Source organism: Branchiostoma lanceolatum, chromosome 3, assembly GCF_035083965.1.
Source record: "Branchiostoma lanceolatum isolate klBraLanc5 chromosome 3, klBraLanc5.hap2, whole genome shotgun sequence".
Taxonomy (NCBI): domain Eukaryota; kingdom Metazoa; phylum Chordata; class Leptocardii; order Amphioxiformes; family Branchiostomatidae; genus Branchiostoma; species Branchiostoma lanceolatum.
Window position 1 is genome coordinate 32,751,743 of NC_089724.1, and position 27,510 is coordinate 32,779,252.

Here is a 27,510-nt window from a genome sequence, read left to right on the forward strand (position 1 = left end):
CCTCCCTCAGCACATTTGACATAATACACCTTTCTCACGCGGCGGACATGATAGAATGAAGACAAGGCCAATGAGGCAAAAATAATGTACAGATTTAGTTTTCCTCCTAAATCACATAAAGTTTTAAAATATGATATCCAAGTATCAGTATTACAACTAATGAAATGCACAAAAAAGATGCAGCAATTTAGAGCTTCGTTGACCGATCCCATAGTCTCTGCCCTCCTCTGTCAAAACGTAGAAATGCAAAATAAAAACATAGAAATGCAAATATTTGACGGTCATGGAGCCACTTCCTCATAGGTCGATTCTCTAATTATCAAGTAATCATTGGCTAAAATGCTAATTGTGATTGACAGTTAGGATCGGTCTAATGTTTGCCACAAGGGCCTCGTTTTCATTCTATCATGTCCGCTGCGTGAGAAAGGTCTATATGTTTTGAGACAGAATTATTAATATACAAGTACTTTGTGGACCAAGTAGGTGTAACAGCACACTTACTGTCGTTGTATCTATTCATGACATTGACATATCAAGCTTGTATCTCACTGAGCTGCGCTTAATTGTGCAAATTTTCCCTTGTGGTCACTCTGACATTTGACACATTTGCATATGAAGCCCAGCATGTCCAAACGAAATGGTAGCACCTGGAAAGTCAAATCTCAGCTTTGATACAAAATAACTCTATTGGAAATAGCAGCGTTGCCATGGAATTCAAAACCAATATACAATGATTCAAAATTCATTAAAAAGATATTTGCAGTGATAAATGATGTTCGCTGTTTTGCACCATTTTACCAATTGCGAATTTCTTTAGAATCGCAATTTGAGGCAACAAGTTGCTCCGTTTGGCACTGGTCTGCCCCACTTTGCGAATGATTGCCGCAATTTGGCGCAGTTCATTGAGATGCCCGTTTTAGTCATCTAATAAGCATGTATTAACTGCATGTGTTCATTCATTCTTGTGTACAAGACGTGTACGAGGTATAGGGTCTCATTGTTCAAGACATTTTCATTTTTTAGATATGTCGTCCATTTCTTGTTAACTTTCTTAAACTTAAATCCTAAAACGTGCCTTTGTACAGTGCATGATAGACATTAAAATTTGAACAAATTGTAAGTACAGTAGAAAATCATTGATTTGGCAAGCAGGTAGGTCACAGGCCTTTGCTGGTGAGAACTGTGTACTTTGGTACTGGGAAGATCAAGACAAGTCCTCATAAACTCTTTTGTAACAACAAAGAAGGCAAATATCAACTGTACAAAAAAGATAATGTAATGGGGGTTGCCCTAACTTGAGACATCCAATGTGACAGGGTAGCTTTTCACGGAAATTTTGCAACATCCTGACAATCAACAAATTTCGCCGGCATTCACTGCATAACCGGGATTCTTGACGCAACATGAGCTGGATTGTACAAGATTCAGTCATCTTTATATGTCAGGAAAGATGTCTGCACAATTTTACTGTCAGAAGTTTTCTAGAAGACATTTCTTCTTTCTGTTTATTCAAATTCATCACCAACTTTTGAGGAGAGCGAAAGTATAAATTTTAAAGCATTTCAAGTTGCAGTAACCGGTCTAGCGTTGCATAAAATGGAAGGTACGTTCATGAAACCATCTTGCAACGTTTTACCAGTTGTAACGTAGAGTGCAAATGGTCCATGAACACTATGAATGCATTTCTTACTCAAATATGTTCTTAATATCAATGTGTCTAAATTCTATTTATCAAAACCTAGCCATTTTCTAGCAAATAGTGACTGTTAGCGTTGTGAGTTTGAGGCCTAAAAAAGTGTCTCATAGTTAGGGCATCCCCATTATATTATACAACAACTGTTGATTTGAGATCATACTGTGGAAGTCTGGACTTTTATTCATTTATCTATGAGTCTTCAGGGTGGTCCCTCCAGTCAACTTGGTAACTGATTTCCACAGGAGACCTTAAAACGCTACATTGCTGGAGGCTGGGAATGGACAGCTAACAATGATTCAAATTTGTACATGGTGAAAGATGGTTAGGCTCTTCTGTCATATGCAGGTCCCTATATGTGTGGGGCTGTGGTGTTTACGATGCCAGAGTGACATGTGCTGTTTGTCTTTTCCCTCGACCGGTTTGCTGGAATGTTCTACTGCTACCAGTGTGCTGCCTACAGCTAGACCTGGGGGAAAAGAGACAAATCCGTAAATCCACAACTGGTGATTTAACCAACAGCCAACGGCCCATTCTAAGCTTAACATGTCAATAACTTTCAATAACAATCTGTGCATCCTGTGTGCATGTAGTAGGTTGAGAGCTGTCCTGTGTCTTACATGTACCTGTGTGCCCTACAGCAAGTTGTGAGCTGTCCTGTGCCTTACTTGTGTGCCTTACAGAGGGTTGTGAGCTGTCTGTGTCTTATCTGTGTGCCCTACAGCAGCTTGTGAGCTGTCCTGTGTTTTACCTGTGTGCCCTACAGCAGGTTGTGAGCTGTCCTGTGTCTTAACGGTGTGCCCTACAGCAGGTTGTGAGCTGTCCTGTGTCTTACCTGTGTGCCCCACAGCAGGCTGCGAGCTGTCCTGTGTCTTACATGTGTGCCCTGCAGCAGGTTATGAGCTGTGTCTTACCTGTGTGCCCTACAGCAGGTTGTGAGCTGTCCTGTGTCTTAACGGTGTGCCCTACAGCAGGTTGTGAGCTGTCCTGTGTCTTACCTGTGTGCCCTACAGCAGGTTGTGAGCTGTGTCTTAACGGTGTGCTCTACAACAGATTGTGAGCTGTCCTGTGTCTTACCTGTGTGCCTACAGCAGCTTGTGAGCTGTGTCTTAACGGTGTGCTCTACAGCAGATTGTGAGCTGTCCTGTGTCTTAACGGTGTGCCCTACAGCAGCTTGTGAGCTGTCCTGTGTTTTACATGTGTGCCCTGCAGCATGTTGTGAGCTGTTGTATCTTACCTGTGTGCCCTATAGCAGGTTGTGAGCTGTCGTGTCTTATCTTTGTGCCCTACAGCAGGTTGTGAGCTGTCTTACCTGTGTGCCCTACAGCAGGTTGTGAGCTGTCAGGTGTCTTACCTGTGTGCCCTACAGCATGTTGTGAGCTGTCCTGTGTCTTACCTGTGTGCCCTACAGCATGTTGTGAGCTGTCCTGTGTCTTACCTGTGTGCCCTACAGCAAGTTGTGAGCTGTTGTGTCTTACCTGTGTGCCCTACAGCAGGTTGTGAGCTGTCCTGTGTCTTACGTGCGTGCCCTACAGCAGGTTGTGAGCTGTCCTGTGTCTTACCTGTGTGCCCAACAGCATGTTGTGAGCTGTCATGTGCCTTACCTGTGTGCCCTACAGCAGGTTGTGAGCTGTCCTGTGTCTTACCTGTGTGCCCTACAGCATGTTGTGAGCTGTCCTGTGTCTTACCTGTGTGCCCTACAGCAAGTTGTGAGCTGTTGTGTCTTACCTGTGTGCCCTACAGCAGGTTGTGAGCTGTCCTGTGTCTTACGTGCGTGCCCTACAGCAGGTTGTGAGCTGTCCTGTGTCTTAAAGGTGTGCCCTACAGCAGGTTGTGAGCTGTCCTGTGTCTTACGTGCGTGCCCTACAGCAGGTTGTGAGCTGTCCTGTGTCTTACCTGTGTGCCCTACAGAAGGTTGTGAGCTGTTGTGTCTTACGTACGTGCCCTACAGCAGGTTGTGAGCTGTCCTGTGTCTTATCTGTGTGCCCTACAACAGGTTGTGAGCTGTCCTGTGTCTTACCTGTGTGTCCTACAGCAGGTTGTGAGCTGTCCCCTGTTGACAGATGCATGAAGACTGACAGCACAGCTGCTTTGTTTCCTGCTAGAGGCTCCAGTGCAATGGCTCCTGGACATCTCTAATGGAAACAACACACAGGATTAACAAGATGGAGTTTTATTTCAAACACGCAAGTTAAGAGTTACTTGAAATTTCTACATTCTATCCAGTTACTTGAGGTACTATTACCTTGCGTGTCTTATCACCTGGATGTCTAACATAGGACCCAATGGACATATTTCCTTCAAAAGTTCAAATATTGGTATGCGCTGTAAGAATTTTTGTAAATACGAGAAAGAAGTTCAACATGAATAATGCTCTGCACTATTTCTTCGACAATAGACAAAAGTGCTTTTCTGACTGTCTACTGCGTGTATGGTCATTTGTTTTCCATTTCATATATTTTTCCATATCTACATTTTCTATACCTCTTTCTGATCAAGCCTCAAACTTTAACTCTAAAGATACAATATCATTAAGTGCTTAACGTGAGTCGGATATCTTGTAGATCAAAAAAGGAATAAAAAAGAAATTGAAGATCTCATACCTTTATATATCTTTAGTTTTTGGGAATTTTTTATAATAAATTTCCCTCTGATTCTGTCAAAAAGCATTTTTTTTACTGGCTCTCATAGCAACAGAATAAACTGTATAAGCAGGAAATTGTAGACAGCAAAAGATATATTTATTTTCATTTATCTACTCATGTATTGAGATTACCTGAGAAAACCTATTCTGGGACCTTTCTGTGATCTTTGACCTAACTTCCTGCCAGTGTCCCCAAGGTGCCTGACATGTGGAAAACAGCTACTCTACTGCATACAAATACAAGCACAAGCAAAGATACACATTGAAATGAAAACCTCCGTACACCGGTTAAGATAATAAAGTCAAGATGGCGCCTGACCTGTTTTGCCTTATTTACACCATCCAGCGGCTCTGTGTTGATTTCCATTTCTAACATAACCTTGGAGAACGGCCTGCTGGCCATCTGTGCCATCTCTATAATCATCTCCTGTCAAATAGAAAGAAAAAGTTACCAAAAATTCTGCATGCTGTCAATCACCAATTCTCTGTTGGTAACCAAATGACAATTCCACTACTTTTCCTGCTAAAATATGATCAATATAATTATTGCATGTTCATACCCAGACAGCAATGGTGTTGACATCATTGTTTTCACATCCCAAGGTAAGGGATCCCCCGTTATGGCACATATTTTTCACATTAAAGGAAACCAAAGCAATATTAGGGCCCAAAATATGGACAGAAAGAAATAACGCTGAAATCTTTATGGTATTGACATTTACTAACACTATTTAGCACATTTACAAAATAACTTTGTTCTTTGAGCATTTTAAAACCGTGCAAAAATGTGCAGAACAATGACTCCCTTAGTTTTGCAAGCCTACAAAAATCCCGGCGACGATTTTCAGTGAGTTCTCACATCAAAACGACGTCATATTTTTGCATGATGGACGTCGCTAGACATTGTGATAGTGTTGTTTGAACTAATCATTGTAAACAAATGAGTAAATAAATTGACTTTCAAAATCCAATTTTCGGGTCCTAATATTGCTTGGGTTGCCTTTAAGGTCAATGGTACGAACTAACTCTCTGCATGTCCACACCTACAGAAAGAAGCACTTTAGGACTCACCCGTCGCCTGCGGAATGTGTCGACTCGCTGTTTCACCTTCCAGAAGATTCCTGCCACCAGCAGCAGGGACAGGAAACAGCTGGAGGGAAAACAACACATTCCTATCAGGCCGAGGGAATAAGAAATTGTGTTTACTTTCCGGTTACTTGGCCGACACTTGCAAAAACCTGCTGACCCTAGCCTTTTTTTGGGGGTAGACTGCAGTGCTGGCAAGACATAAAATGTGTGACCCTTTCCTTCCAAACATGTCACAAAAAATTGACATCCATACAAAGTGTAAATTTAGTACGCTGGAAAAGTCCTACATTAATTTTGTAACTCCTTGGTCTTGTGTTACATGATTTAAAGTGATTTTTTACTGAAAAATAAAAGGATTTCCTTGCAGCAAGTAAAAATGCATAGAAACATGTCATGTAGATTTAGGGACAGTGAAAAGTTGGGTCGGGCAAGTACTTTTTTTATGTACTTGCCCTATACGGCCAGTGAATTTTTCAAAACTGGTCCAACCCTGCAAATTCTTTATGATCAACGATGATATATAGGTGTGCTATGTCACCTGAATGAAAACAAAAATGGAGACAATAAAGATACATGTACTAGTACATTGTGTGCAGACAAATATCAAAGATTCCTTGCTACAAAGTTGTGAAATTCAATGGGTTAAAACTAGTAATGAGAGCTTCCTATGTATTGGTCACTGTTTTCTAATCACAAATTTCATTCATAGTCTACAGAATGCTACAATTCCTATTTCAAGTACATGTTAATACCTGAAAAAAGTGACAAAGAACTGCACAAGGTCCAGAATACTGCCGTGTTGGGAAAATGTAACCTAGAATAGAAGGGAAAAAAACACAGTCAACAATTTTGAAAATTTTACACTTACAATACAGGTTTTCACATTACGAAATTGTATGAAACAGAACAAATTACATGTACATGGTGCTGGAAATTGAGAAATGCTTGCAGTGGTTTTATTTTACAACAAAGTTCCTAACACCATGAATTTGCATTAAATTTCCAACGTATCACTACCTGCTCTACAAAAATCATTTCAACCGCAAACTTAAAACATCACAAAAACCTCCTATCCCCCTCTACTGCGAAATAAAGTCCCTGCAAAAATAACTGAATCTACAGTGCGAACCTGCAGCCAGAAAGGCGTGGTGAAGTTGTACACTATGACGTAGAAGGTTGTGTTCTGTGAGGTGCCGAATGAGTAGTCGACATGGGAGTAGACGCTCTTGTAGAAGGTGAAGTCAGTCGCGGACACCAGAACTTTTCCTGCTGCCTCAGAAGCTGCATCAACATAAGAAAGTGAAAGTGTTCTCAAACCAGTTCAGCTCAAATAAATAGCTACTCTTCCACCAGTCATAACAGAGAAGACAGAATGCTATGTACAGTATTTAAGGTTCAATGTCCCGGGAAATTTCCCCTGGCTCTTTTCGTCAAGTACTATCATGAACAGTGGACAATTTTCTAGTAGCATGTAAGTTGTGCAACTATTGGTCAGGTCTTATGCAGCTTGTACTTACTTACTGTACAATACTGGTGTGTTACGTATAAAGACAGTTTACAGATCATGCGAAACAGACAAAACTCTTACCACTTGCTATTGTGATGTTCATGGTGGCCATCGCTGAGGTATTGATGGTGAAAGTTACATCTCTAGATGACTGTAAGAAATACACACAAAAAATCATATTTATCATTACTTCATAACCTTATTCATTAGACAGCAAAATTGTACAGGTTGACTTTTACTTGAAACTACTAGCAAGTGCTTTATAAGTGACAAATGATTGTGATTTGTTTGACTAAGTTCTTCAATGTGGGATTTTAATTGCAGATAGATCATGTTTGTTACATTCTTCACAATGTGACTTAAAAAAACTTGTTTCACAATTTAAGGATGGGGAGTAAAGTACATTGTACATGCATATTAAATCTACACTTACAATATGCTACAATTAAAGTGCAGTCTGTGCCACCAATAACACTTATTCCTGATTACATTCGACAATAAAAATTAGACATTTGTACAAATTACACACCCTTATTGAACTTAAACTTTATTCTACTATGTAGTTAAATTCTGTCCATGACGTCACGGTGAACATGGCAGCCGGTTCAGAACCTGGCACCATGGCTTAAATGTACAAAAAAATTTCTTTTACAAGAAGCAAACAGTGCATGATCATAGTGATTTCTTACAGTCCATCAAAATGTTGAATGCTCGGTTTGTGCCTCAAAGGAGTGTCTATTATGAGCTGTTGTGCCAGGTTCCGAACTGTGTTACAAATTGTACTACAAAATTGTTTCAACTCCGAACTCGAAACTTAGCGAAAACCTTCTTAATCCCCTTCTATCACAAAGTCCCCGCAAAATTAAATGAATTGACAGTACTCACATGGCTGGGGATGTTCATGAAGTTAATACCAGTGTAGTACTTCTCATCACTCTTGGACAGGTTAAAGGTAAACTGGTAGTCTATGAGCAGGTCATCTGAAAAAAAGACGACAAAATCCTTGCATTTCTAATCAAATTCTACATTCGTTCAGACAATGTTACAGTAGTGGCTAGTGGCACAAAGGCCTTAGGGCAGCAAGTTTTCTTACTGTTTCAGTAGCAGAGTATAGTTTTACAGGAAGGGGTTGCTAGCCCTTCCCTTTTAACATGCTCGAGGCACCTCCATGACCTCAGAACCGCCTATATCCCTTCTAAAATTTGTGATTATGCAAATTTTACTGTAACATTAATTCCATAAATCAAATCAAATAAGTACAATAGTAATAAGATACAGTAGAATGAAATTAGTGAGGCCTTGTAGCTAAGCAAGTGGCGTAACTGCATGATAACGACCACGTACTACAAGGCTGCTTTAAACTATAGATTTTGACATCATCTATTTTGCATGACTAGAATTTCCTTTTAAGGTACGCCTAAACCCCGGCTGAGGAATTCAAAGGGTATATCAAACAATATGTTGCAGTTAACTATGGACTTTGAGCTTTTGTAACATAATACCTTGTTGCAAGACGGTAATTTATGCAAATTTTTATGACTTCACGATGCCGTCATCAATAGTTATGGGGCCACGCCCATTTTTAGAAAAATCGAATTTCCAGGCTAGAGCTTAGGTAAAAATCAATGGTATTTCTCAGAAATGTACATAATGGTAATAGTAAAAATATCATGTTTTTTTTCTCTCATATTTTCAAATGCTGATTTTTTAGGAATTTTTTTCGGTTATTTTGATTGCCCCCTATGCAGCCAGCCTTCACCGACTCAAATAGCACGGCACAAGTTTCGGCGAAACTTGACGGTTTAGTTTAGAGGGTTATCTCAACAAAAATGACCTTTTCCCCCATATTTCATACGTAGTTTTACCATGGATTCGTTTTGAAAATCATATATCTATTGTATATGTAACGTTTTTCCCCTTCAGTGGCCGTAAAAGTGTCGAAATCGCTGATTTTTGGCCGCATTCCACGGGCCCGATCACTTCCTGTTAAATGAGGGTCAGTGACCTTTCAAAAAGCGCTTCCTGGCGGATTTAGAAGGCAAAACATGGATATAAGTTTTCCGGAGGGAGTGAAGAACAGCCAAAACACGCCAGAACAACAGAACGTGACGTCATTTCCCCCCGGAGTCAAACAAAATGGCGGACCTCTCGAGCCCGGCGATCTGCGCCGTCCGCTTCGGGACGAGATTTAGCCCGGAAGACAGTCGTTTACCGGGCTCTATCCTACATAGCTTCGTGGGAGAAGTCTTTACGATTATTCTGAGGCCTTTCTAGAGGAATCCTACCCTGGTTTTCTGGAGTTACGGACTTGTTTCTGACGCCGGACACGTCTCGACCCCATTGTTGTCGAAAATAGTATGCCGTGCCGTGAGATGCACGGACATACGCGCGTTTTCTATCATTCTCGCGACAAAAACAGCTCTTACGCGGCTTGGCGATCAACGATGTTGAACTGGTGGTCGGGATAGATAGCATGGCTGGATGTGGTATGGGATTTTGGGGCTAATTGTTGAACATTCGTAAATATACTTGTCCGAAGGGAAGCTGGGTCTCAAAATCAAAATTATGATGATTCTGTATAATTTTGCCCAGACATCTGCTTATTTCACATTCGATGTTGTATCTACAAAATATCGACATGTATGCAACGTTTTTCGGAAGTTATTGCTTAGTAATCTTTATTTGTTGATATGCTGTGAAGTTGGCGATAATATTTGTGTAACTCCGGGATGGACAACCCAACAAAGAAATTCATTCGTTACAGTTAACGTTCGATCGCTGTTTGAAGGCATTGAAGTTTTTCCTAATAAAAATGAACCTAACTTACTGAAATTTAGTTCTATTGTCATACTTATATCGGTGCAGTCAAGCTTTTTGTTGAAAATTATGCCGTGAAGTCGGAACATTATGTTACGTCGCTCTCTGATGTACATCCCTCGCTCGATCCAAGAAAAACAGTCTTTACTGTAACTTTAGATCAGAGTTTGTAGGCAATGGATTTATGAAGAAGAAAAATGAACGTAACTGAATGGAACCTAGTTCTTTTGTGGTAGTTGTTCACATATCCGTGCAATTCAGACCAGTACAGTTTATTAGAAATGCTCAATCGGGAAATGCACGCTTGGCACAGCTTTGGGGATTCTCCATTAGTCGTGTCGTCATCCACTTAGCGCAGCCTGATTGGCGGAGCGGCCTCTTGTTTTCCCGCCACGGGACCAGCTGGGGCCATCTGGGCTCCCCAGGGGGGCGGAGTAGGCTGTTGTCCATGATCCCCCCTCCGTACTGAGGCATGAAAACTGCAACTTTACCCTTCAATTTAGGGGTTAAATTGTGACATTGAAGGGAAAAACATTATAGATTATAAAAATAGGTCTTATAAAGCACCAGGTCTAATGGAAATAATTTATTATCAGCATATGCCTCAGCCCGGGTTTAGGAGTACCTTAAAGGCAGACACAACAGCCAGGCTTGAAGCTCTAGCTCCAGGCCTTCTGATTTTAATATCGAGTTTGTTCCAGATGGTAATAAGACGTGGTGTAAACGAGGATGCAAATGATGATGATTCTACTCGTGGTGGAACTAACGTGTGCTCTAAATCTGTGGGGTGTTCTTAACGAGAAGTTAGTTAGCCTTGCTACATCGGACCATACACTTTTGCATGGGACTTAACAAATACTACAACTCTTAAATCAGATATTTCCCTTCTATAAGACAGAGGCAATGTTGTAAATCAATCGGTCACTCATTCAGTCACTCTCACTCACTCTTTATCAAAATCAACTGCAGACTGTGTAATACAAACACAGAATCATCATTTCATTTATTATTATAAATATAGCACTCTACTCACAATAGCATGTTCCTGTGACTGCGTCCCCAAAGTAGCGATGACTGACGTCACATCTGAAAAAATATTAATCATCTTTATTATCATCATCAAAACACCAGCTCTAAATAGCAGCAAAAATTGGTATGTACATGAGTGTATTTAACACTACTGTTGCACTATGCATCCTACTGTAAATCTAGAAATGTTTCTGGTACTTTTATTTACAAAATCAATATCTATCCATTTGTATTACAGCGAGAGTTACTACTGTACACAGTACCTATACTTTAGAATTGTTCCAACCATGAATTTACACTGTAACACACTACGGAAACCTCCTTTCCCTTCTACAGGGAAATCAAATCCCTGCAAAGATGAATGAATTTGCAGTCCCCACCTGTCACAGCCTTTACCAATGATGCCTTTGGTGTTACAGTAGCAGTCGCCAGTCTGTGCGTTACAGTGGTCTGCATGGCCGTGGCACTGACAGGCTGGAAACAACACACAATCAATCTTACATCCAATCCAATCATGCTTGCATAATTGCTTTTTTGCAGCTGCCAGCCAATCAGATACTCTCCCTCCTGTTGTTAGAGGGAAGGCTACCAGCCAATCACATTGCCTCTTGACTACAGGCAGTGATGTGATTAGCTGATGGCATGGAGAAAGGCAGGTTGCAGGCCGATATGCCAGGGCTATTGCTCAGACCTATACATGTGCCTGGCATAAGAGGATGCACTCTTCACTCAATGGGCAATACAGACATAGACAACAATCATGGTGAAAAGTTACAGGGTTTACAGGGATGAAAAAACAGGGACTCAAAGATATTGTGAACATGAAAACAAGTTGAAGGTGTTTTTACCTGTGCAGTTTCCACCGTTTGTGGCATCACCGTAGTATCCAGGCACACACTGCTCACAGTGAGAACCTGTGGGAGGAAGAGGTATCATTATTGCTTAGTGTCTAAACAAGCATTCAAAGATAGCAGACTTCACCCTTCTTTGTTCTGCTTATCTCGTTAATGCAATATTATTGTTTGTTGAAATACACATACATGTAGTAGCCACATTTCATATCTGAAGTGGGTATCTCACTGGACTGTCCCGAATTGTGCTAGAGAAATGCGCACACTTCGCAAATTTGTGGAGATTTTCACTTGCGGTCACACTGACATGCAGTTGTGTAAATGAAGCCCAGATGAGCCAAACAAAATAGTCACGCCCGGAATGTCACATTCTCAGTTTCGCTACAACTTTATTGGAAATTGCAGTCTTGCCACTGAATTAGAAACCAATGTGCAATGATTATAAAATATTCATCAAAAAGAGATTTGCAGACTTAGATAAAAGGATGTTCACCATTTTGTGCCCATTTATGCCAATTTGTATTATCTGAAAATTTCGAAAAATTCACAATCTCAGGCAATAATTTGCGCTGATTGGCACAGTTTGGCATATGCCTGGTGTGATTTGGCATAGTTCATTGAGATACCCACGTACATGTACATGTACACTTTAAGGAACAAATTCTTGAAAATCCAACACCTCTTGACATATAACCAAGGATGTGGACAACTCTGCATTTGTAAGGACAGAAACACAGACAGACAGATAGGAAAAGCTGTCCTGTTATATATACCTTGTGTGAGGTCCTGACACTGTTGACACACACCAGTGTTGTTACAGATACTGTGTCCGTTACACTGGCAATCTGAAGTAAAGTAAAACAACAATAAATAATAGTTAGAGACTAAACTTACTAAAAGCTTCCTTCTTTAGTCTGCAAAGCTGGCATCACAAGAAAATAGCTCGCCCGACACGTCTGCCAGTTCAAAAGGACATATAGCAATACAGTTGGCGTCTTTTCAAACATGAAAATATTCTCAAGATTGATATATGAACTAGAAGTTCTAAAGTAACATTTACAGGAAAATGTTTAGCTTCACATGGTCTAGCCTAACAAACTGCGTGTACTACTTCTTATTTAGTTCTTATCTAGCTCTGTCCTGTCACTTGCTACATGATGCTTGTAATCAAACATAACAGGGTGTCTGCTACTTAACAAATAATCGTGCTGACAGCTGTCTGGTCCAGGCCATTGGCCTCTTTCATTTGGAAAGGAATTGAAGAAGAGGAAGGAGAGAAGAAGAAACGGAGCAAAAACAAAATGTTTATCTTCTGTGAAGGTATGTATGGTGACCAGCCCCTCCAGCTCTGTCCTGCCACTTGCTACATAATGGAATTGAACACCACAGGGTGCCTGCTACTTTACCAGTAACCATGGCGAGAGGCAAACATAATCATTAGAAACTGTGCACTATGTCCACCTACCAGGACATGTTGTGAAGTACCATCTGTTGGCGGGACAGACGGTGGTGTTGAGGTGGAAGTCTCCACCGGGCCCCCCCACCATCGGCCCCGCACTGCTGCCCTCCACACACCCGCCCAGCCCTGTCTGACTCCCGTCGTCACACCAGCCACACTCGGGCTGCTGCTGACACGCCTCGCAGGTCCGCAGGCTGCTGCACTCTCCTGCACACACAGGGCATGGTCACATCGTTACTGGAAATTCATTTATTTTCAAGGGGACTTGAAATGGAGGTAGATGGGGAAAGGAGATTTTGCCGTGTTTTCAGTTTGCAGTTGAAAGAATGGGTATAGCAGTAAAACATGCATATTCATGGTAAAACTATTTGCCGGTTGGACACAAATAGAAGCCCATTCGATACATATAATATGGTATATGCCTTAAATTTACGGAATTCCGCCAGCTTCTACTTTAATCTCACTGGCTTCCATAGAATAATTAAAACATGCTTTGCATGCACTGTATGTCCCGCTGTCGAAAATTTGCATACCAGTTTCAGGCACTGGAATTGATGTTTTTTGTTTGAGGACAAAAAAGCTTTTTCAACTTCTTGACCGTTCTGCATTGGAATGTGTGTTTTTCACGTCTGGGCATGACCACTTTGGCTGTAGTACCATCCGACGGGTGATACGGAATATATTGTATTGTATTCCATATGTACATGTACATGTTGTATGCGGTGAATGTGTGCTTATCTGGTGAATGTGTGTATATGACTGAGTGACTTAATGTGTACATGTACATACCTGGACAACCGTCGGCCTTGGTGCACCACTCCAGACACTGTCCGTACGGGAAGGATGGCACATACGCGTTGGAGTCCACACAGCGCTGCTGGTTACTGCACCACATACAGTCCGACAGCGTGCAATTCACGATGTCCAACCGATGGCTACAGGGCTGCTTACACGGGCTAATTTCTGTGTCACCTTCAAGTAGTGCAAGAGAGATGGTCATTTTATAGATAAAATTAAAGTACTTCTTCAAAAGGAAACAGTTTTATCTACTAGTGAGGGAGAAGGTCCAATTGCAATGTGTTTGCTAAAGCTCGTATCTCACTGGGCTACATCTAATTGCGCCGAATTTGGAAAAACATGGCTTCAACTGGTGCCAAACTTTATTAATATGTCGCCTTGAAGTTGCAAATTATTTGAAGACTTAAACAAGATCCTGGCAAAATGGTGCAATGGGCATAAAATGGTGCAATAACTGCAAATCTCTTTTTGATGCATGAATTTTAATCATTGCACATTTATTGCCACTGAGTCTGACTTAAAAGTCAGTGGCAACACTGCTATCTACAATAAAGTTATTTTGAATCTGATTTGGAGCTGACATTCTACTTTATTGTATTTCGTGCACCCAAAATGTTTTCTGAGCACTTAAATTTCTGGGTTAGATGCACGCAGCACCAGTGCACCTTTCCCCAAAAATGAAGCCCTGATTGTTTCCAATCTGTGTTTTTGTGTCTCCAAATGAAAGAAAAGTACTTTTTATAGCTTTACCTTCTTTACACTCCTCGGCCTGCCAGTGGCATCCTTCTCTATCCTGACAGTCGTAACAGTTGAATGTGTTGCACAGTGGAGATCTGGGGCAACTTTGTACATCAGACACCGCCTGGGGACAAATAATACAGTCACTGGGTCAGGATCACACCTCAAGGGGGCATTGGTAGACTTGTGGTTAGGGGCATGGATTCAAAATTTAAAGGTCCAGGGTTCAAATCTCTAGCAGGTTCTGAGGTTGTGTCCTTGGAAAATGCCCTAAACATTTCCTCCCTCGACTTATGAAGATGAGCATGTCACCTAGCTTTGGATGAGCCCATCACACAAAGTCTGCCATAGCCTCCTGACTTTCTCCAGACCATGGTTGGGAGTTAGTCATGAGCAAGGTCATCTGTGGTTGGAGTTGGTAAGTGAGGTTGCCTGCTAGTCTGCGCCAGCCAAGTATGAACATTGTAGTTGGTATACTTGCACTGTAAGAGGAAATGATTCTTAACTAAGACTTACCTGAGGATCTGTACAGGTATTTTTACAGGTGCTGTCTTCTGTACACCACTGACATGTATGTACACTTGTCAGGCAGGTGCCACAGTCACTATAAATCTCACAGGAGCCTGCATGGGGGCACACACACAATCATTTATCATCCCAGCCTAAGGTTTGTTCCAGCTTTATATCAACCCTTGCCTTTTTTTGTTTTCAGAGTGTCTGTTTGCTTGTTTGCTTGTGTGTCTGTAGTAATTTGAATACTATAGAGTGGCAGGAAGTAAAGGGCAAATGGTGTAACAGGAGACTGACAGAAATGGAGGTAAATATTAATAGACAGGATCAGCAAGAATTCACAATACTGAACTGAATAAAACAAGAAATCCATAAAAACACATAATAATATTTCACTAACTCAAGGTATTTAATCAGATATTTGATTTCTTGTTTGAAAACCGAAGACTGGTGTTTCCTAACCTGTGATTGGTGGACATTCTCTGGTCTCTCCCAGCTGTGCCGCCGCCTGTCTGTCCATGCAGCCGACCTCCGTCCACACGCACACGGCGCCGGGCTGGGAACTGGTGCACACATCTTCCTCCTCTATCAGGGCACAGTCACCTGTCAAAACAAGCCAGTCATAGATAAAAAGCTCTACCTGGCAGAACATTGAGAAACTGCACCTGCTTGCAGAAACACAGTTATGCACACCAAAAACAATGATTGGACAACCTTGAGAGTGAAGTTATAACACCCTCTATCTACTGTAAATGCAGAAATGTTTGTGGTGGTTTTATGTTTGCGGCAACCGTTTCACCGCGGACTTAAAACCACTGCGAACATTTTTGTTCAATACTTTTAAATTAGCAATATGTGACTGTACTGCCGCGAAATAAAACCACTGAAAACACTCCATTTTCCCCTTAGCGCAAAATAAAAACCACACGAACTTAAATGCATCTAAAGTATCACAGATGGGACGTACAGCTGAAGGCTCCATATGTTAAAGGAGAGACACACCTTGAGGATGTTAAAGAGTCCACCAGACTTATCGAAAGAGTATGGGTCCACCCCAGTGCAAGTCAATGAAACTTTACAGTCTGGTCTTAGGAAGCTGGTCTGAAACTGGTGTGACATGCTTAAACTACTAAAGGCAGTTTACCAGTAATGCAAAAGAAACTGTTCAAAGACTTTCCACTTACCTGCAGAATACTTTAGGATGTCTCCTAACACAACACTGTTGAATCCTCCAAATACCACCATAGTCCTGTAGAGAAAACAAAATGTACATAGCACCAAGGATACATTTGTGTCAGTTAACTTGCAATTGATTTTCTTCTTCATTTTGTTAATTTGTACATTGTAATCAGTGTCTCTTTAATCAATTTTTCAATTCATATATATCATTTTCTGTATCATGGTTAATTCCATTTCATCCTCTTCCATATGCATGTACCGTAAATTCAATAAATGCATTTTCATGGTAGGAGGGAAAATTAGGTTTTGTGGGATTCTAAATATGTGTTTGAAACAATTTTGTAGTAGTGACACATTGGAAACAGCAACTCATGTTCATGGTGTCATGAATTTGTGGTGGAGAGGTCACTTCATATAAATATAGAATACAACACAGGGTATTCCGTATCACCCGAGGTACCAGCCAGACCGCAGGTAGGATCGCCCAATGCCCTTAGGCCGAAGGGCGATCCGATCCGCGGTCGGGCTGGGACCAAGGGTGATGCGGAATACCCCGTGTTGTATCTTATTTATGTCATACCCACCCGAGAAAACACACATTTCAATGAGGAATGCGCCAGAAGTTGAGGGAGTTTTGTGTCCTCGAACAAAAAACTGTAACAACATTGATTCTAACCTCCGAATCCGGTATTCTAACCGGCGCGCTCGAAATGCATTCGAAATATTCTATGGAAGCCCGTGTGATACAAGTCTAGAACCTCGTGTGATACGGATAGTTATCACACGGTCCAAAACACCCGTATCAGGCCCAGGCATGACATAACACATAATATGTGTTATATATATATATAGCGGTATATTTAGAATCCCACAAAACCTAATTTTCCCTCCTACCATGGACATATTATGTACATTGCATTATCATGGAACTACTTTTCTGCAGCATAGGAAGAAAGAGTGACTGGTGGTCTCACCTGTTGAGGACTATTGCCGTGTGCCCAAACCTGTGGGGCTGGTAGTCAGGACCAGGGCCAGGCAGGTGCTGCCAGCGGTGACATTCTGTGGTCAAACAGTATAGTCATACACTCAGGTTGTATGTAAATGAACGTCTGTAATAAGCTCTTGCACAGCAAGATACCACTGCAATGGACTAGTCGGTAAAGTGCTCGCCTTGCACACGGTAGGTCATGAGTTCAATCCCTGGCCGGGTCATACCAAAGACTCTAAAAATATACATACTGCTTTCTCTGCTTAGCACTCAGCATTTGGGAAAGAGTATGGAAGTTAAACACACATCACTACCAGCGGACCAGCTCCCAGTGACCTGCACAAATGTGTGTAGCCCAAGGGCTATAGAAATGTAGATGGGCGCCGCCCCTATGCGTCTTTTCAAGATGCCTGTGTCACTTTAACTTTAACAGCAAGATACATTGTGGGTAGTACATTAAAGTTAAAGGCCCCTGGGACATAAACAGACCACATTATGGACATTGCAAGTTAGGGAACTTCACCTTTGACATATTATCCACATCATCTAGATGCACGTGCACAGTTAACACTGTGAAAAGGCTTATTGTCCAGCGCTTGTCATTGTGCATTTGGTGCTTGTATAACCTAAAAACTTTGTCAAACACGTCAACTGTCTGTGCCATATGGAAAATTGCATGAAAACTCCACTTCTTAATCTTAAGGTACTCTTACTTAAATAATTGACCTAACATACCTGTTTCTCTCCCTGCATTGGCAATGTGACGATCAAAAAAAGGCCACACAAATATGGACGACTTCAGAGAAAGGGGACAAAATTGCACAGGACACCCAAGTAAGGCATAGTGGGAATGGCATTGTGACCCCCCTGGAAGCAATCTCAAAACACTCTCAGTATATTTCCAGTGCAGCAGAGCCTCCTATCGGAATAGTTCAGTACTGCATACCTATGTCGTAGGCCAGGTAGTCTGCTGAGAAGCACTTGGCGCCGCTGCTTGTGGACGTGTCGTTGTGGGTGTTTCCACCGAACACCAGCATGAATCCTCCGATGGTGACAGCGGAGTGGAGATAGCGTGGAACACCGCTGCCTGGCAGAACAGACCTGGACACAGAAATGTGGGAAGCAGCAAAATTATTCATACCTCTCATTACTTTTCTGTGATTTTGGTTTTGTTGGTGCAAGTTAAAAATATTGATTTAGAAAATCAAACAACGTTTTTTGTGAAATGTTATGATTTAGGGGTACTTTATTCAAAATACATGCTCTTACAAAAGGTGCAATGTCTGGAACAAGAAATAGTATTGGGGTCCATGTGGGTCCAAATATATGAATTAATCAGTCCAGTAACATGTATTATAAGCTAAGGGTTGAAATTAAAATCAGCAATCTACTTTTCTAACTTTGTGACTAAAGTTTACAGGTTCTGTCTGGTCATACTTGTTTCACATGTTCTCAACCAGACTCTATAGACCTCTTATAGGACCTACATTTGTACTCACCATTGTGAAGTTTCTGGGTCGAAAGCGAAGGTAAAGTCCGACACGGTGTAGCGGTTCTTCTTCAGAACCGTGTACCCTCCATGGACGTAAATCTTCCCGGACACGGAGTCATACACGCTGGTGTGTCCGTACGACCCAGACACCGCCGCGCCGGAAGTCACAACAGACCTCCACTTGTCAGTAGCTGAAAGGTCAAACAAGAATTCAAAGATCTTATAACTCTGTGAAATATAAATTTTGCAAATAAGGTTTTATCAAAAATTAACATTACCTGTGTCCATTGATCACTTTTATGTTTATTGCAACCTTTACTGAGAAGACGTGATGACAACACACACAAGCTCATAGCTTATGTTCGTGCTGTTGATCACTTCCTGTCACATTATGGAGAACGTGACTAGAATATGGAAAGTACATAACTTAGAAAACAAAAACAGACAACTGAAAACAATTATACCCCCCCGTGAACTAGTGGGCTCTTTCATTGACCCCATGACCTGGGATGTCTGTCATTGTTACACAATTACTAATTCTGACAAATCTGAATATTACTTCCTGTCACTCTGGCAACTCTGACCTTCCAAACTTATATTTAACTGAAAGGCAATAATGTCCACAAGTTGTGATTATCAAAAAGAGCTTAAGATTGCAAAAGAGTCACCTGGGTTATATTCCAGTACTTTGCTGGAGTAGCCATATTCAGGGTTGTGCCCAAAGATGACAATGACCTTGGAGTCCACCACAGTTGCAGAATGACCTTCCAGGGCCAGACCTGCCTGTGACAGACGCTCCCATTGGTGGTGGACAGTATCGAAAGCCCATGTTTCATTGGTCACTACTCTGCCCTCTATAAGACCTCCAAACATGATGATTTTGTCCTGTTGGGGTGAAAAGTTGCAGAGAAAATGAAATTATGAGCTTTGGAGAGAAATATGTTCATCTTTCAAAAGTTTCATATAGTCACTACCTCTATTGCAAAGCCAGTGTTACTCTGTCCACGAATTTCAACTGTGTTTGTTGGTTGTTAGAAGGTTGCCATATTTGATGTTGCCAGAGAGTCAAGCATATTTTTCGCTCGAATCAGTGACCTGCAAGAGCAACTCCTGGAGCACGATAAAGAACCCATCACACTTATGATAGTAAAAGAGGAAGGGTCCATGCCAGCGTGAGTGGATTTAACCTTACAGTCCAGTCTTATACAGCTTGCAACTAATGTACAAAACTGGTACATTTGTATGTTACACCTAAAGGCAGTTTACCGGTTATGCAAAACAGAGATTCAAGTCATACATACCTCATACAGTACGGCAGTGTGGCCATAACGTGCGGCTGGGTCCACAGCTGTTTTAGGTGTTACGGGACTCCAGGTGTTCTCTATCAAGTGGTATCTGAAAGATCAACAAGCGGTCATATGATACTTTAACAGTCCGTTTTTACACATTTCATAAAGCACGGCTTTAATTATAGTAATGACAAAAGTAGTGACAGTGGCAGAAGTCCTGTGTACTAGCTTAAGCAGGTAAGACTGTACCTGATAAGATTGTGGAAGCTTGCACTGCTGAAGGTGTACCCTCCCACTATCCACATCCACATGTCCTGCTGCACACTGACATGGGAGGCACGGCCGGGCAGACCTGGCCGCTCACGCTCCCACACCACCTGCGCATCTGTCTGGTTACAGTCAGCACCTGCAAGGAAACATCATGGTAACAGTCAGCACCTGGTGCACCTGCTAGGGGAACATACAGTCAGCACCTACTTCTAAACATATAAAATCAGAGTCAGTACCCACCCCTGTATCCTGGGTTACTGAGAACCCACACCTGTATCCTGGGTTACTGGGCACCCAACATGTATCCTGGGTTACTAAGCACCAACCCCTTTATCCTACTAGTAGGTTACTGAGCACCCACCCCTGTATCCTGGGTTACTGAGCACCCACCCCTATATTCTGGGTTACTGAGCACCCACCCCTGTATCCTGGGTTACTGAGCACCCACCCCTGTATCCTGGGTTACTGAGCACCCACCCATGTATCCTGGGTTACTGAGCACCCACCCCTGTATCCTGGATTACTGAATACCCACCCCTATATCCTGGGTCACAGATACAGTCCAGGGTGCCTGAGTAGTCACAATGGCCATGGTTGGAGCAGAGGTTGGGGCAGGCGGGCTCGTTGCAGGCGTCGCCCTTCCAGCCATGCTGACAGGTGCACACGGAGGACGAGTCACAGGTGCCATGGCCGGAACAGTCCAACGGGCAGGCATTCAGGCTGGAATCAACAACAACACAACAGACTCTGAGCTTATGTGGAACTTCTGCAGCAATAACACAGTTAAAGGTTTAAACAACACATGCCCAGGGAGATGCACATGTGTAGCTTAAACCGTGAACATTTGTATTCACCAAACGTCTATACAACCCTTCGTACAAGAAAAAAAAAATCTCATACCATGAAATATTTTGAGAATTTGTTGTTTTATCCATTTATATCATAATTCATTTCTCTGATTGTGACTTTCTCGCTGATTCTGTTTAATGCATTTTTCACACTGGCTTTCATAAGGCAACAGACATGCATATACCGGTATAGGGAAAGTGAAGAAAGGAAATAAGATAACCTATTTTGAAACCTTTCTAGGACCTTTGACCTAACTTCCTGCTAGTGTCCCCTAACAGGTGAAAAGAAGTGTGGAAACACACACACAAAGACAAACAACAATACTAAAAACAATACCTCCCATTTCATGGAGGTGATAAAAAAGCAAGCCATGAAAACCGTTACCTGTAAGATATGTTGAAGCCACTCATGTTGTAAGCAGCGTCGCTGAAGAAGTGCAGGTAGGCGTAGCCTGATGTGGTGGTGAGCTCATAGCTGGTTCTGTTGGGCTGCAAATGTGTCAGCAGGCCACTGCGGAATAAACAATCAGGCAATCAGAGATGGCAGACTTCACCCCTTCAGGAGCAGACTGGCAAAACTACATTGCACAGTGACAGACACATGCATGGACAGACACACAAACGAGCCCAAAATAATATAGTCAAACTTCAACAAGGTTACTGCTTTTTCTCGTTTTTCCCCTATAGACAAAAGCATTGAGGACAACCACCTGACTAACTACACCTCGACTAATCGATCGCATTGAAACTCAGATTTGAATCAGCCATGACCCGACAAATCGCTTTCTAAGTTGCGTTGACTAAATCTGACAAAACAAACTCGCCAGTGAGATGGTGGAAGGCTAGGTGTCAGCTTTCAAAAGATGTTTTCAGATTGACAATTTTGGCACTTTGGAAGTGATTGAACGTGCCCGCGATTTAACATTTAAAGAAAAGTAGCAGAAACTATTTTTTTTCTAGGGGTCCTTCCCGGTGTGAGTGGACCAGATATATAATAATGTATATGCAGCTTATACTATTCAGTACAAACCTGGTGTGTTACGCCATGAGGCGGTTTACCGAGTATGCAAACAAACAAAGACAACATGTATCCAGAAATCGTACCAGGGACGTCTCAATGTCCGTTAATGTAGCCACTCAGCCACTAGACGTGACTACTAAGAATGACTTACCTAAAGGTTGCTACAAGCGGTGCGAAGACAGAATCTCCGTCATAGACATACACGTGGTCCCAACTGCACTCTGTCGCAAACTCATTAAACCTCAGTCTGATGGTCGATCCAATCCTGGGAAAATAACACACACACAATTTTGTTATCATCGAAGAAATGTCCAATTATTAATGTCCACAAATTAAAAATGCTTTACAAACTTAAGTTTTGATTCCATGAATCATGCTATTCGTACATTGCAAAGATACACACCTTTTCCTAACCTGAAGTTCATATTTCTAAAATTCTGTTCAAACTTACTATTTCTTTATATTTGCTTCTGAAATAGCAAACCAGCACCAGTTAGTGCATTATTGTGAAAATCAGTGTTAGGATTATCTTAAAGATAATCATTGGCTTGTGTCAAAATTCTAAATGTGAAAATGCTCAATTTTGTGCACCTTTTTGACCAGAAAATTATCTTTCCCAAAATAATTCCAGAAATTTTAGTGCTTAAAGAAGCTGAAACTTAATTTGTCTTATCAAGTTATGGCTAGAGGGATATCCTTTATTCCCATATTCATTTTTTCTTCTTCAGAAGAATTTCCTGGAAGAGACGGTACCAAGACTTGAGGGTGTGCAGCCTCGATTTGAGACCCCAAATAAACTGGTATTTCGGAGGTTGAAACAGAATTAACGTATCAATGATGCAAAGTACAACCTAACTAGATTTGCTTCCCTATTCCAATATTCTTCAGTTCAGTATTCTCCATTATTCTTCATACGTCAATGATTATATAATAAAATTCCCGTCCTCCAGGCCAGAATAATCTAATTCCTTAGTTCTTGGATGATCCTACTTCATTCTTTTCTATTTAAAAAAAACTCCCATGTACAGTTTACAAAACAGTAAATGCCTTTAAGTTTGCAGAGATTTGATTTCATGGTAGGAAGGGAATAGTGTTTGGAGTGCTTTTTACTTTGGGTTTTATGCAATGCGTTTTATAGGCAGGCATAAGACAGAACAGGCATTTTCACTGTAGTTTTAAGCTTGCGGTAAACAATACCGTGAAAACTGCAAACATTAAACCACTCCAAAAATGTCAACATCAACAGTATGATTTAGGGCTACTGTGTATCAACCCATGCTCATATTTTAGTACCTACACATGAAGATTATCATATTCTTCCTACATGAGTTGCAATTGTTCTTCCATTTATTCAAGCACTTAGTCTATATTTCGTTTGAAAACACGTTTTGTAACAGTTGTGGCCTGTACTTAGGCCTGAGAGGCAAAAATGTACAATAAAGGTCTTCAATGATTAACCAGCCTGGCATGTTGACTTTGTAACTTCTGTGGTAGCATTAGGAGTACTGTACATGCCTTTAAGTTCACAGGGATTTAATTTCGAGCTAGGGAGAAAACAGGGTGTCCGTAGTGGTTCTCAGGTGGGTGGGGGAACGACAGAATAAGCATTTTTGTGATAGTTTTAAGTTAGGGGTAAACAGGTTACCACAAAAACCACAAACATTAAACCACCACAAAAATTTCAACACAGGATGCATGTTTTCTTTTCTATTTCTGGAAAGCTATGGAGCATAAATTAAGGAGAAAACCTTTGATTTCTGTCTTATTTTTAGGGACAAGTGGGGACAAGTATTTGGCCATTAGGTCAAATATATAATTATATTCCCAATTGTAACCTTAAGCATGTTCTAGACAAGAACTGTTTACAAGTTCGGCCATGTTGATTTGATTAATATATGGTTAACATCCTCTGGGAACACCCGAACTGATGCGAGCATGCAAGTAAAAAAAGTTACCTTCATTATGAAATCTTAATAATCAGGAAGGTAGAACAAATGACTTAACACACAGAGTATGGTATACTGAAAAATACATTCTTCATTTTTGTTCTTTCTCATATTCGACTATGGCATTGTACGACATTAGAATCCATTTTCCGACATTTTATTTTTCAATTTACAGCATGTGTTTTCTCATTTTGCATCTGCTTAAATTTGTTGTACAAATTACAGTATGGTCGAAGACAATATTTTGTTGTTGGAAACGGATGAAAATTGATGCACACACGGATGTCATCCATATAATCGAATCAACACGGCGTTATCGTGAGATTCCATCCCTACCTTCCGCTGTCGATGAGCCACGTACACTTGGTGACCGTGGTGTAGTTACTGGGACCATCGCTGATCACACCGGAGTTACTCGTCAGTCTGTAACAATAACAACAAGGTAATCAGAGATGGCAGACATCACCCCCTTATAATTACTCCCTATAATGAAAAAACAGGCCCAGAGACATAGACCCCGTTCATACTATTGGTCCCCCAAGTCGCCCGAATCACTGTAAAAGTAAAATCGCCGAAGCCGCATTGCTGTGGCTTAGTATAGTACAAACTGCTACTTAAAAAAATATCATATTTTCACTTTTATCTCATGAACCTGTATTCATTGCTGTTTGATTGCCACATTGTACATTCTGCAGCACTTGAAAACATTTTTTGCAAGTACCTTTCAATGCCCTCTGCAGCAGGTATATATATGTAATGCTTACTGGTGATGCAGTAAAGTACCCTAAGTTTCTACATATGATATTTTGACATTAGAACATTGAACACGTCAGGCATGTACCAACATGCAGACACATTTGATAACCTGTGAACAACTCTTTTGCTCCATTTCAGCGCTTTGCACCTTTGCATCTTCTCTCGTCGCCGCAGCTCGACTTTGACATTCTGGATATTCTGCCGGCATGACAGTTGGTCACATTACTCACATGACATCTACACATGCAGCGTTTGGCCGGTTTGGATAAAAAGTGTCTAAATCTGTCTTTCATATTTAAGATTCGTATATGTTTTCACATAGTGCTTCATGCGATTTTTTATAGGATTCGAACAAATGCTTAGGCACCTCTGACATGTATATTCTAGAGACACTGCATACCAGTTCTTCTTGTTTGAAAGTGTATTTAATTTCATTCCATTTACAGAGGGGTTTAAAGTGGTATTAGTACTTTACTGCGTCACCAGTAAGCATTACATACCCGCTGCAGAGGGCATTCAAAGGTGACCGTGTTTTCAAGTGCAGCAGATTGTACAATGTGGCAATTAAACAGCAATGAATACAGGTTCATGAAATAGAAGTGAAAACAAATAATATTTTAAGTGGCAGTTTGTGGTAATTCATGGCATTTTGTGGTAATTCATCTTTATTTAAGCCCGAGGCCCCACTAATTCAGTAATTGTGGTGTTTTTGTTTGACTGGCCAGCTTGATTATGTGTAACTTTTCAGTGTCGTTTTCTTGTCAACACAAACAAATGACAGAAAAGTACACAGAAACAAGAGATCTAATCTTGCTTGTGGGTTTACGGAAGAATCTGGACTGTCTTTCAGTTTCATGACACTGGCTACCTAGCAACTCAGACATTGTTGTACAACATGCAGATATATCTTTGTCTATATATAGATGATAACCGCCCTTCGGAATAATACAAGTTAGCTTTGCAGGCATGCAGGCAGCTGGTTATATTACACGGAACAACCTGTCTGTATCTGTATCTATATTATATAGCAGGTATATAACCGCCCTTTGGCGTAACATACCAGCTTCACAGGCATGCTGCACGGAAGCAGCTGGTTATATAATAGTAATACACTGATTGCCGGCCTTCCTGAATTGACTTTAAATTTTTGGAGTGTTGATATCATGCACAATGTGAATAAAACCAAGACAAGATTGTACCAGGTCTTTATGAAGATGTTCTAGCCTCTACCAGGCTCCGCAGGTTGCTGGAAAAATAGTAGAAATTCGCAAAAAAATGGATAACATGCCTGAGGAGTCAGTCCGCTAGAGGAATTACAGATTGCGACCTATCAGCGACCTGTGGAGCCAGCTGGTGGAGGCTAAAGATATTCCACCAGTAGTACAAAGTTTTCTCCAGAAGGTCAACACGACACTCAAAATGTATCCGTTATCTGTCAGTATCCAGATCACGTCAGAAATATCTCAAATTTCAAAACTTACACAGAACTGTCACCAAGTTGCCTTACATACAGTTACAGCCATGAGGCAAAAACATGGCAGGATCGTAGCTTTCATCGCTGTTTCATGCATCAGAGACCTAATCAATTGTGAAATGATCACCTATCTAACGTTCCCGGGTAGAGTCTTCATAGTAGCATGCATATCATATATGATCATAGCATGTAAAAACACAGCAGCTAAGGACCGAAATATTGCCAGAAAACTCACAAATGCATGTAAACGAGATGTTTACACTGTACACATTAAAAATAAAATGAGGCTGTTTCCATGTAGCTAGTTCTATCAATTAAAGAGTACAGGCTGCGCTTTTTGAGGGGTTGACAAGCAAATTGCCTTCAACAACATGGGTCACCACATTAACGTTACATAGGTTAGAAATGTTTATTGGGGATTTCATCAGAGGCCAACACCCCCTACATCATGGCCCCATGCATACCCTTGATAGCCTGGCATGGCAGACGGCATTTGACATGATCATTTCCGTGTTAAATTTATGACTTACGTGTCTAGGTACTAGTAACCCTTTCCCCCCATCCCAACATGATTATGTCATAGTCGTAAACAGCCCAGGCTTTTCCGTAAACCCTTCTTCTTTACAGTTGGCCTGATTAAGTTTTATTGTTGACAGAAGGAAAATCAACATCACTAGCTTCACGAAACCCGCAGGAAAACTCATTATTTTGTGAATTACAATTTGTATCGTACCTGAATCGACCTCCACAGTACTGGCATTGCTCGCCCTTCCACCCTCTTTCGCAGACGCACTCGCCTTCCGAACACCGCCCGTGGACGCAGTTCTCCGGGCCGCAGCGGCGCTGCGCACACTGCCCGCACGTCAGGAGGTGTACTCCCAGGATGAGCAGGAAACAGTACACGTGAACAACTCGCCTCGAACCCACAGAGTGTCCAAAGAAGAGACAGTTCCTCATCTTGTTTTCATCATCTAACACCACTTCCTTAATTACACAGATGGTCCGCCATGATGAATTTTGTGTAGATCGATGATGATGATGGCATACCAGCTGGAAAGTCCAACAGCGCCGCCAAGCGGTCTCCTTACAAAATGCAGTCTCACTGGTCTCTA

At 41.4% G+C, this 27,510-nt stretch overlaps 1 protein-coding gene across 1 annotated transcript; it reads right to left on the reverse strand.

Moving 5' to 3' along the window:
• Positions 1-476: 476 nt before the first annotated feature.
• LOC136431476 (attractin-like protein 1) lies at positions 477-27,449 on the reverse strand. Its single transcript, XM_066422864.1, has 29 exons — positions 27,132-27,449; positions 24,505-24,591; positions 22,374-22,487; positions 21,587-21,712; positions 20,889-21,073; positions 20,333-20,489; positions 20,096-20,189; positions 19,463-19,679; positions 18,802-18,985; positions 18,249-18,403; positions 17,289-17,373; positions 16,320-16,384; positions 15,598-15,738; positions 15,142-15,248; positions 14,638-14,749; positions 13,879-14,061; positions 13,096-13,296; positions 12,404-12,475; positions 11,628-11,693; positions 11,160-11,253; positions 10,784-10,836; positions 7,819-7,913; positions 7,015-7,084; positions 6,556-6,707; positions 6,179-6,240; positions 5,409-5,487; positions 4,657-4,764; positions 3,714-3,828; positions 477-2,162 (listed from the first exon to the last, which is right to left on the reverse strand). Exons 1-29 carry the CDS (start codon positions 27,353-27,355, stop codon positions 2,032-2,034), a joined length of 3,534 nt encoding a protein of 1,177 aa, XP_066278961.1. The 5' UTR covers positions 27,356-27,449; the 3' UTR covers positions 477-2,031.
• Between the last annotated feature and the right edge of the window lie 61 nt (positions 27,450-27,510).

Bases quoted from the DNA above. Each gene is read 5' to 3' on its own strand.
- LOC136431476 (XM_066422864.1), bottom strand. From the start codon at position 27,355: ATGAGGAACTGTCTCTTCTTTGGACACTCTGTGGGTTCGAGGCGAGTT. The intron at 19,680-20,095 runs GTATGTATGACT...TCACCCCAACAG, and splicing joins ACACTGCCGTACTGTATGAG to GACAAAATCATCATGTTTGG. The intron at 17,374-18,248 runs GTATGCAGTACT...GTTTGACCACAG, and splicing joins CTACCTGGCCTACGACATAG to AATGTCACCGCTGGCAGCAC.